We start from the raw sequence: 12441 nt of genomic DNA on the forward strand, positions 1-12441 counted from the left end.
TATCTATCTATCTATCTATCTATCTATCTATCTATCTATCTATCTATCTATCTATCTATCTATCTATCTATCTATCTATCTATCTATCTGTGCGGGTGTGTGTGTGTGTAAATAGGGTGGCCTATTAGTCTGGGTCCTGTGTGTTCTTCCTTATATGATTGATTTTAGACCAAAAATTGATTAAAAGATGATGAAACTGAACCAGACCCAACACCAGTAGATCTTTTTCTTCAAGTTTACACTGTATATGTGGGTGCATACGCTATGTCACATACTGTATATTACATTAGCATGTACAGTATAGATATTATGATGTTAAACATGACAGCTGTGTGTTAGAAGCTTCACAAAATTAGTTTTCTGTGTCCAAGCGGCTGCAAGCAATGGCAGGTATTGGCTGGAGCCACTGGAGCAATTTAAGTTAATTCGATTTTATTTGTATAGCAATTTAAATATTTGTCATTTTCTCAGATTTACACAATCATTTTTCGATTTCACAATCAGAATTATGAAAGTTCGTATGAAATGCATATGTGTATGAATAAAAATGAATGAATTTTGCAATGAATTAATGTGGACTGATGGACGAATCTAGGGTTGGAGGATGCCAGGAGAAAGCTAGAATGCAGAATGCCGTCAAGAAAATTGAATGAAGAAGGGGATAATAGTAACATCTGGGAGTATTTTTATGGTTTGTTCCCCTTAACTTTTAAATAGTTGTGCAAATTTGTTGAAAAAAAAAAAGGTAATTTTGCTAGGCTTTGGTTAGACCATTGGTTAAGGCTTTTTATATTCACCTTATAGGCATCTTAAACAAACTAGATGTCAACTTTTGTGAAGATATTGTTACTTTGTCTCCTCTCTTCTGACTGTATGAACCTTCATAAGACTCGATGGTTAGGTAGACACATGGCTGAGAAGCTTTTGTTTTACAACCAAGCAAAGCTGGCAGTTTGCCCTGGGTCCGGTAAGAGATACAGTACGTTTATAACTATTCCAAAAAACTGGTTTAACCTTGTTACCCACAGCCACTATGAGCTTACCAAACACACATACCTGAAGCTGTGCTCATGTTAAGCGATCAATCATGTGCCATCACATGAACCATCAGGATGACTTAAACCAACCAGATGACAATGTGACACGTGTCAAAACGTTCGCTTGTGTCATATGGGCTTGTTTGAGCATGTCAGGGTGGTGTACATTCTGGTGCATTGTGCTTTTCTTCTCACCTGTGACAAGCGTTTATTTGTTTTATCATCATAAAAAAAACACTAGACTATTCTAATGTATTATTTGTTGTAAGGGAATGTTACTTGTAATACCTCATGGTTGCTCAATTCTTAGCAATCTTATGTCCAGAAGTGTTTGTTTATCCTTTACCACAGCTAGGTTGTGAATGATCACAACTTATCTATTCAAAATTGAGGTACATTTTATACATTTACAGTATAGTAACACTTAACCCTGGAAAACCCAGACCACCTTATCTTAATAGGAAATCTATCTCCTTTGGCTGAAATAATGATACAGACCCAGTGAATCCTAAAACAGGTGTTTTTTTTAATTAACCCTTTCCTACTACATGTAATGACATGGTCAATATATGACCCCTTGGGATGTCCAGTATGTTTTACCAACTGGTTACGTTCACTCATGACATAAATTTTCTCATTTCAAAATATATTTATTGATTTTAACTTTTCATCAATCACTATGCACATAAAATTTTGCTCTAGGGCAGGAACTAAAAACACTGGCATCAAACATGCCAACCTATCAAAAAACATGTAAAATGAACAGACCTGAAAAAAGGTTTACCACGGTAGCAGCCATGATTGATGTGAAAAAAAATCAGGTTAGTTCAGTCAGTTACCACAAAATGTCAGTGTTATGGGTTCACATAGGGCACACTGGGTTGTAATGCAAAAAGAAATCGTTACTTTGGTGAGTGGGTTGAATATAACGGTGAAGTAAATGTCTGGGTCAAATATGACCCCAGGGGTGCTCCAGGGTTAACGTGGATCAAGTGGGTTCCTGCTATTAATTATTACTAATGTAATTTTATTCCCAGTTTTGTCAGATCTTATATATTTCTTAACATATCAGTTAAGAAATATATACATTTTAAAATAAGAATTTTGACTTATTTAACTAATATATGGGAAAATTACAAGCAATTAGTGTCTAGATACATGTCGGTGTATGTGGTCCTATTATTAAATATTCCTATTATTATATATTTATAACATCTGTCTTAACAAAATCTAATTTCTATGTCTTAATCATAGGTTAGGTCTGTATATTAGTATATGACAAATTTGTATAGATATTATGATGTTACACAGGTATATAATATACTTGTTAAATGCCTTGAAAGAGTGAGCCTGAGCAATACTTTTTAAGAACGTCACGTGCCTGTTTATAATTAGCTTTGGTGTAGTCAACTCCTTTCCTCATATCAAGACAGTTTTAAAGCTACTCAGCGTCACACACCCTTGTGTTTAAACAAGACTTATGCCAAGACAAACCTGAACTATGCGGAGCCAAATTATTTCTTCTTCTTTATTTCTGTTTTGTTTTGCTGTGATTTACATCGTAATTTGGAACAAGATCCCAGTAAAATGGGTCAGGTACGTAAATGTCTTTGTGTTTTTGTGTGTATTAAGATTTATGGTACCTGGTTAAAGATAAAGCTCATAGATACACATACCAGTTCTTATCTCTGACTGTACAGAGTTACTTACGGGAAGAATCATGTTTTTTTTCTTCTCTCTTTCCTGTTCAAGATACCAAGCAGCCGATGTTCCTCTAAGCCAAGTGAAATTATTTTGGAGATGTAATGAAGAAATCAAAAGAAAACTTATAACCGTTTCTGGAACACCTTCATTAAATTTGTCTTCAGTAAAAACCACAAACAGAGTGCCAGCGCATCATGTGACTTTAGGAACATCAAAGATTAAACCTCAGACAGAAATAACCCCTATTCCCATCCTCTATAAGGACAAGTTCACCAAGCTCCCCAAATGGGATTTCGAGGATGTTTATATGCAAAGCAGTGAAACACAACGACCGGTGTGATTTTTATTTTCTTTTACTAAACAGAATCTGTGGTTTACTGCTATTTTGTGATGTGTAACACATCATTACTGTCTGTAGGTCTGTTCAAAGTCTCTCCAGAAGTCCAAAAAACAAATGTTTCAACATGCCGCAATGTGGAACATCCAGCTTTGGCTCCACAGAGGTCACCTAAATATGAGCGAATGGAACCGTCTCGCGCACTTCAACAACCCGTTTGGGTTTATGGAATTCAATCATACAGGTATAAAATATCAAATATCAAGTTTGTGGCTATGCCACTTCCTTCTTTTCATTTAAGACAAAACACAAATCCTTTCTTTTCTTTTGAACACTTCATTTCAGTTATCTTTAAATGCAACAACTTTGCCCTCTCTTTTCTTTACACACCCTTTTTTTTTTCTTTTTACAAATTGTTTTTTCTTTTCTCTTTCACACTCTTTCCTCTTTGGAGAGTATTTTTTCCAGTGGGTAAAATCATTATTTGATCCCCTGCAGATTTTGCAGGTTTGCCCACTTACAAACAAATAAAGGGTCTATAATTTTTATCATATATTTCATTTGATGCAATGCAATTTATAACCTTTATATAAAGTATTTTATCTGGATTTTTTTGTTGATAGTAACATAAAAAAATTGGAATTCTGCCAACATTCAAGAACAACTTACAAAAGTGCTTTGAAGTTGGAAGTGCTTTTGAAGATCCTTACACTAGTTACTAGACATTTACATTTACATTTAAGCATTTGGCAGACGCTCTTATCCAGAGCGACTAACATTTTTATCTCATTACACATCTGAGCAGTTGAGGGTTAAGGGCCTTGCTCAAGGGCCCAACAGTGGCAACTTGGTGGTTGTGGGGTTTGAACCTGGGATCTTCCGAACCGTAGTCCAATGCCTTAAACACTGAGCTACCCCTGGCTACTAGGTACCCCTGGCTACTAGGTAGCTAACTAAGTCCGGTACTATCAGTCGAACACTGTTGGGAAGATTAACTCAAATATTTACAAAACAAATGGATCTTTAGTCGTTGTTTAATGATTGCTAGAGACTCAGCTGTATGGACATCTAAAGAAAGTTCCAGAAAACACTCAACTATAGATGTATGCCTCCCTTGATCTGAAAGATGGTGTGACCAGCCAAGCAGTGCTGGAGGATCGGAGTAAACGCAATGTGGTGTTATAAAGAAGAACGCGACAAGAGTGAGTAAGGTTAGACATGTTTGGGGAAAATGACAGTTGATCTAGATGTCAGTTGTCCAGAGTTACCCCAAGATTGCGGGCCATGACTGAAGAGTGATCCGATTGTTGCCCATGGAGATCACAATCAGATCTCCCATGGTCCTGACATGGGAATAAATCACCTGGGATGAACAGCAGTTTATTTTTACTGTGATTGAGTTTCAGCTGATGAGCTGTCATCCAGGATGAGATGTCTACCAGAGGTCCAGGTTGAGACATGAGTATGACAATGGTATGAAAAGCTGTGCAAGCATATTAGCATAAGCTTACCAAGAGACCAGGTACAGAGGGAGAACAGAAGAGGACCAAGTACTGAGCCCTGTGGGACACCAGTAGAGAGTATGTGTGGGGCAGATGTCGATCCCCCCTTGAAACAGATTTTAAGACTTATAAGAATAGACAAGAGAATATTGTATTTGACCATCTGTCTTTATTCTTTAAAATATTTAAAATATAATTTTTTTTAATAAGCTTGTTTGTTTGCTTATTATTTGCATTTCTCTAAAGACATCAAAAAGTCAGTCGATTTGATCCCGAAGCCTAAGCACTACCAGCTTTTACCAGTTCCCAATAGTTCAGTGGACGGATGTATTCGCTGCGCTGTAGTCGGCACCAGTGGCATCCTCAACGGCTCCAGAATGGGCAAAGAGATCGACTCCCATGATTACGTCTTTCGGTCAGAGAAGTACCCTCAGCACCTGCTTTTCTTACTGTCAAATGATTTGCGACCTGTGAACAGGATTTGTATACTGAGCTGATCTTTAACTATTGTTTTGATTAGAGTGAATGGAGCAGTCACTAAAGGCTTCGAGGAAGATGTTGGAAATAAAACCTCAGTGTATGTACACACATCATTCGCTTTAACAGAATCACTTCTAGTCCTGGGAAAGTATGGCTTTAAAAGCATTCCACAAGATGAGGTGGGTACTTCATAATTTCCTCCCAACAATATTAATTAATACTGTAGATTGATTATCTCATTACAATGGCCCCTGTAAATGGGGTAAGATATATTACTCAACAAGTAAACATTTCTTAAAGTTGATATAATGGAAGCTGGAAAGTGGGCATCCGTAAGAATCTGAGCAACTTTTGTCAGATTGTGATGTTTAGACGACTGGTCTCGTTGGTGATCCTGGTGTGTATGAAAACTGTCTCTAAGAAATGACAACCAGTAAACCAGTGAGAGGATCATGGGGACACAAGGCTCACTGATGTATGTAGTGAGTGACTATGTCAAGCCTGTTGATCTACAGTATGCCCATGAAGGAGCTATTGTAGTGAGCTGTACTGCATTGAAAATGTGAATGTAAGCTTGATAGAAAACAGACAGAACATATAGTCCATCACAGCTTCATGGGTATACAGTAGGGCTGCACAGCTGCTGTCTGGTCAGAGTGCCCATGCTGACCTGTGTCCACCACTGAAAGATCCCACAATGAGTATGTGAGCATCAGAACTGGACCATGGAGCAGTGAAAGAAGATGGCTGATGAATCACATTTTCTTTCACATAAAGTGATGACTGGGTGTGTGTGGCGAACTCTTAACTGGCTTACCTGGGGAAGAGATGGCCCCAGGATTATAAGAAGAAGGCAACCCATGGAGGTGCATGGTGTGGTGCTCTGGACAATGTTCTACTGGGAAATCTTGGTTCCTGGCATTCATGTGAATGTTCCTTTAACATGTACCACCTATTTAAACATTGTTGCTGACCAAGTACACCCCTTCATGGAAATGGTATTCTGTAATGGTAGTGTTCTCTTTCAACAGAATAATTCGCCCTGACACACTGCACACATTGTTCAGGAATGGTTTAAAGTGTTGACTTGGTCTCCAGATTTCCCAGATCTCAGTCTGATGAAGTTTCTGTGTGACCACTTTACTCCATAAAGGCTCCATCTCATAATTACAGGAAGTCTTGGTGCCAGATACCACAGCACAACTTCTCCTGAGATCTTGTGAAATCCATCCTCCATGGTTGATTTGCAGGCACAAGGGGGCGCTACTCAATACTGGGCGGGCATTTTTAATGTGATGTGATGGGTATATACAATTTTAATAACATTTGAATAGGCATGATTTATTTATTTGTTTGTTTGATGATGATGATGATTTTTGCGTGCATGCTTATTTTAAAAAAAAACATTAACTATTTCAAAAAAGATATCACCAACACCTTAAGATGGTTTATGTCATTTTTTTGTTTGGTTAAATAATAGGATCTTACCTTTCCCTCAGTGTTTCCATTTAAAAATACACTTTATTTATTTATACATTTTTCATTTATACTTTTTTAATGCCATCGTTTACACTTTTATTAAGTTATCTTAATAATTTTTCTATTAACGTATATAATAATATATAACGAATAACGTATTTGTGTACATGGAAGAACACACATGAAACAACAAACTGTATATCTTATAAATTAAACTTTTATTCTCTTTTTCCAATTTTTTAATATATATATAATAGTGTATGACAAGCTTATTAAACCACTGTAATCATAGATGTTCATGTAAATGTGATCATGTAATACAATCAACGCTAATCAAACTAACTGGTTTTCATTTAAACCCAAAGGGGATTAAATATGTGATGATTCCAGAGGGGCAGCGAGATTTCGAGTGGATTGAAGGCATCCTGAAGAAAATGAGAATGACAACCGGATACTATAAAGGATACAGGTAGGATGTCAGTGTTACACACAGAACTATTTCACTAGTTTCATAAAGCATGCAGGAAAATATTTAACAGCCTTATAACATTAATAATGTAGGCTTAATTAACAATTTGTGTTACTGACTCACTGAGCATACATAGTGGTGGACAAAAGGAAAATGTAATGTTTTAATGGCATTCTGAATTTCTTTTTTAATAATGACAATTAAAATAAGATCAATTCATCATTTTATGCAATGAAATTGCTGTATAACAATCAACATTTAGTTTAAAGTCCTTTATTCTGCAAAACCTGCTTGATCAGGCATCCAGTCAAAAAGACATCTGCAGTACTGTAGGGCTGGAGATGACCCAGACTGTGGCCCAAGAAACTAAGCACCATTGAGCCGTGTTTTGTCACTTTTTCCAGTTCATTAGCCAAACTCTTTAGCCACATTAGCATAAACTAGTTAGTGACATCACCTATTTTATGCACTGGGTGAGCTACAATACATGGCATGAAGTCTTAATACTTTTGGTCACTACTGTACCTGTGAATTTCTCATGCTGCTTTAATTACATAAATGGCCATAAAGTGTTTCTAAAGAAGCTTTTCTTACTCAGACCACGGACGTACTACAGCAACCGCTTCCAAGAGGATAAGTTTTATGTGCTTCATCCTGACTTTCTAAGATACATCCGGAACAGGTTTGAAGAAAATGACTTTGATGCACTTCTCATTGTTTATAACGTTTTAAAGACTAGTAGGAACAAAACAGTTCTTCAGGTAGTTAAGGCTTTCTCTTAATAGTAATATTACATTGATACAAATTTTAATTAACGAATGTATTTATGTATTTATTTTTTAGGTTCCTGCCATCTGAAACTCTGAATGATTCATTATGGCATTTCTACAGACCCACCAATGGAGCGTTCACATTGTTCTTAGCTCTTCACACCTGTGATATAGTGAGCATTTATTTATCTTTTATTTTATCTCTAATATTATGTTTATTTCAGACAGGCAAATGACTGTTTTGGACTAAATATTTTTTGTAGTGAGTGTAGAATTCAATCCATCAATTAGTCATTGTCAAATTCAAAGTCCCATCCCGAAGCTCTTTAGGGTGTTGGGGATCAGCTGTGGTTAGCCTCTGGAGCTAAACCGCAGAACAAGATCTCAAACCATTCATGATTGACAGTGGACCAAACATCAAAGAAGGACTTCATGTTTGTTATTTAAACATCAAAATAGAAGTCAAGCCGAACCTGACATCCCAGGCAACTGAGGCCTGGGAGAGTGGAACGAAACTGGAGATTGTTCAGTTTTGCCAGAAATGGATCAAGCAACCAAAACAGTGCCTCAATACCTTGCTAACACTAGATGGTATCCTTAGGAACAAAATTGACTACATCCTAAGGAGACAAAATTAAGAAAAGCACTATTCTTTGCTGGGAAATTGTTCCCCAGAGCTGATAGTAACTGAAATGACATTGCATCCAATATTATTTTACCACACAACAGCACGTTCCTATGTGAAGGCTACAAAACAGAACAATTGGCTGACAGAAGATACCATTGAAGTAGCCAAAATGAGGAGGCAGGCCGAAGCAAGTGGGGACAGAGACAAGGCCAGAAGACCTAAATGTGGAATTTCATCTTCTGACAAGGAGTAACAAGGAAGAGTTTTGGACTGAGCATTGCAAAGAAATAAAAGAGGACAACAAGAAAGGCACACCTGCATTCTCTTTGCCCAAATAAAATGGATCCAGATGCTGTTTACTGCCTGGCAAGAAACAGTGGAGAAGAATTGCATGACCAACAATGGAGAACAGTAAAGAAAAGGTGGAAAGAGTACACGGAGGGTCTGTACATGAATCCCAACCATATTGTGGAGAGCATCATTGTGCCAAATTTGAACCTGACATCCTGGAGGAAGAAGTTGCATTGGCACTCGGACAATGGCTAAAGAGGAAAGCTTTTGTAATAGACGGAATACCATCAGGGACGCTGCAGACGTTGCTGTTCCAAGTACTAACTGCACTGTGCTAAGTCATCTGGAAATGGCCAAAAGAATGGAACGATAGGAGACATAAGCAATTGCTTTAATTACTGCACCCTAAAGCCGCACATCAGTAAGACTTCATTAAAAATTATCCTGCAGCGGCTAGGGAAATTTATTGGGATGGAATTACCCGGTGTCCAGGCAGGGTTCAGGAAGGGGAGAGGCACCCGTGATCACATTGACAATCACAGAATGATCATGGGGAAGTACCAGAAGTATGTATACATGTGCTTCATTGATTACACCAAAGCGTTCGACTGTGTTGAACATGACAAACCGTGGACTGCACTGCACTGTGGCTGACCAGGAGGAACTGTCTGAACAGCGTATGATAGAGCTGCATCTTATCCCCGCTTCTTTTTACCCGTCATAAGAAAGCTCGATCTGGACAAATCAATTATCATAGTTAAAATTGGAGGACAGAACAACAACAATCTAAGATACGAATCTCCCTGCTCGCGGAAAGTGCCCAGGATTTGGAATAACTGATCCACAGAGTGAAGGAGGAAAGTGACTGGATGGGCCTGAATTAGAATGTCAAGACAGTGAAGTTCATGACAACAGCGAGCAACAGGAAACAAAGTCCATGTTGTGATAGACGGAAAGAAAATCGAGTCAGCCCAAGATTACATCTCCCTTGGATCAATAATTAACTGGAACACTGACTGAAACTAAGCAGAGAATTGCACTGGATTTCACAGCTGGACAGGGAAAATTCCCAACAGAAGACTCATTTGAACTCAGGTGTTGGAGGAATACCAATGTGGGAGTCGTAAATAGAATCATACTGGATATGATGCTCAAATCTACTGTAATATCACCAGACAATGTTTCATCAATGGAAAAATCTATCATGCTGGAAATGATGTCATAAACACTGACATTAAAATGCGTGACCTCAAGAAGCGGTCCAAGAGAGAAAGACATGGAGAATGAGGGCCTGTGAAGTAGCTAAGAGTCAGACACGACTCAACAAGCACTAACTAAATTAATTATTACTGTCCTTATTGTCATTCTTCTTCTTCTTGATTACATTTTTACTATATACTTACTACTACTACTATTATTATTATTATTATTATTATTATTATTAAAAGAAGAAGGATGTACTTTTCACTGTTAAGACCATTTATTGGCCTCTTATTATTATTATTATTATTATTATTAATAATAATAATAATAATACAAATAAAAATAATAATAATAACGCTATTCATTTACTTATTTTATTCTTGGATAAACACACATCTCATTTCTCTCCTTGTCGTCAGGTGGACGTGTATGGATTCATCACTGCAGACCACAAGAAATACTCCAACTATTACGTTGAAAGAAGTACAAAAACTCCAGTTATTTTTTATGTCAATCATGACTACGACCTGGAGATAGAAACCTGGAAAAAGCTGCACGATGCCGGAATTATCAACCTTTACCAAAGACATGAAGACCTAAACTAGACTGTGACTGCTTTAGTTTATGCATTACTAAATATTTAGTACATACACTTAGGTATTTGTATAATGTGTTAATTTATTATTTATTTATATCATAATATGGCTTAACTTACAGAATTAGTTGGTCATGAAGGATTTGTTCCACAATGTGGAACAATTTTAACATATTATCATATCATATCATACTTTGAACAATTGATTTTGAGATGTGTCTGCTACTTACAGCTCCATCCCATCCATGATAAAACTGGCTCTCATGAAGACCTTCCCAGGAGAGCAAGACCAAAACTTACCTCTGCAAGTTCATTTAGAGTGACCAGCTCTGTTAAGCCTTTATAACGGCTCTAATCTGAGGTGCTGTTTGTTTATTGATGATTTCTGAGGCTGGTGACTCTAAATGAACTTGCAGTGGTTTCATCATGGATGGGATGGAGCTGTATGGGTTTTGCAAATGCACTTGATAATATTGTTCTTGCCAGAACTGTTCTAGAACACCTGACCTTTATGTATTAAAATACCAACGGACTGTTGTTGTTGGTGTTGCTGGTTTTATTTAATTATCTTATGCCAAATGTGTTATTTCATAGTTTTGAAAAAAAAAAAAAATTCTAGAAAAAAAGAAAAAGTTGTTCTAGTAAATGCAGTAAATAAATGCAAACTTGTGTCCAAATGTTTGACTGGTACTGTAAATATATCTATATAATATTCACAGAATAAACAAAATAAAGTTGTACATATAACTATCTAAAAGTCTGTGAAACTTCCCACATTTGTGAAATTGAGTAATTGTGGATTTCTGCCAGCAGAGGGCGCTCAGGTTGTAGTATCAAAAATGGTGGCTCTTTATTTATTTACTTGCTTATTTGGTTTTTCCAGATAATGCAGGATGTGTGAAAGCATGCAAATACATTTGACCTGTCTAAGCAAATAATAAACTTAGTGTTGAGATAATTGCCAGTGCATTATCACACAAGATGTAGCCATTATGTCTAAATCATGGCCATAAAGAAAAGCACATGCTCAGTAATAATATTAAAGCTGTGACCTTCCCATGATTGGTATTAAGTGGTCTGGTGTGTAACTAAAAAAACACCACCAGCAGCAGCAGCAGCCTAAACTATTAACACATTTGAAAGCAGACATCAAGATTAATCAGACCAGAAGACATATACCCAGTCATCAGCTTTCCAGGAAATTTTTCACTGAAGATCTAACAAAAAGTAGGCCACACCCCTTTATTTTTGTCCTTTTGTGATGCTTTTCTTCTCACCTTGGTTCCAAAGAGTGGTTATTTGAGTTCCTGTCAGCTTGAACCAGTTGGTGTTTTTCCTCTGACTTCTTTTATCAGCAAGTCAGTCCCACTTACAGAACACATGCTGACGTTTAGTTTGTTGTAGTTGTTGTTGTTTCTTACATCATTCTGGGTAAAACTGACAGTTTCAAACCGGCCCATCATGCACCGAAAAAAAAAAAAAAAAAACATTCTGCTGTTTGGTATTAATATTATTTTAAGCTAGGTGGCATGGTGGCATAGTGGTTTGACCTGTAGTTTAATTCATCCACGGTCTAGGGTTCGATTCCTGCCTCAAGTGTACGTGTGTGTGAATGGAGTTTGTATGTTTCCCCGTGCTTGGTGGGGTTTCCTTCTGGTACTCAAAGACATGCAGTGTTCCCAAACTGCCTGTCGTGTGTGTGTGTGTGTGTCCGGGGTGTACCCTGCCTCATGCCGGAAGTCTCCTGGGATAGGCTCCAGGCTTCCTGTATATAATAAGGCTTATGGAAAATGAATGATTAGATGATCTGAAGCTTTTGACTTGCTGTTCTTAGTATTTTAAATTCAAATTCAAATTCAAATTTTATTTGTCACGTACACAGTCATACACAGTACGATATGCAGTGAAATGCTTTTTCGACTGCCAGTGACCTTAAAATAAAAGCT

General features: G+C 37.2%; 1 protein-coding gene across 1 annotated transcript; it reads left to right on the top strand.

Annotated features, from left to right (window-relative positions):
- Positions 1 to 2339: 2339 nt before the first annotated feature.
- Positions 2340 to 11032, top strand: LOC128540905 (alpha-N-acetylgalactosaminide alpha-2,6-sialyltransferase 1-like). Its single transcript, XM_053510898.1, has 9 exons — positions 2340 to 2633; positions 2790 to 3075; positions 3160 to 3322; positions 4827 to 4995; positions 5101 to 5239; positions 6905 to 7008; positions 7607 to 7690; positions 7852 to 7951; positions 10320 to 11032. Exons 1-9 carry the CDS (start codon positions 2539 to 2541, stop codon positions 10503 to 10505), a joined length of 1326 nt encoding a protein of 441 aa, XP_053366873.1. The 5' UTR covers positions 2340 to 2538; the 3' UTR covers positions 10506 to 11032.
- Positions 11033 to 12441: the final 1409 nt, after the last annotated feature.

The sequence above is a fragment of the Clarias gariepinus genome, chromosome 14, assembly GCF_024256425.1.
Source record: "Clarias gariepinus isolate MV-2021 ecotype Netherlands chromosome 14, CGAR_prim_01v2, whole genome shotgun sequence".
In the NCBI taxonomy this organism is placed as follows: domain Eukaryota; kingdom Metazoa; phylum Chordata; class Actinopteri; order Siluriformes; family Clariidae; genus Clarias; species Clarias gariepinus.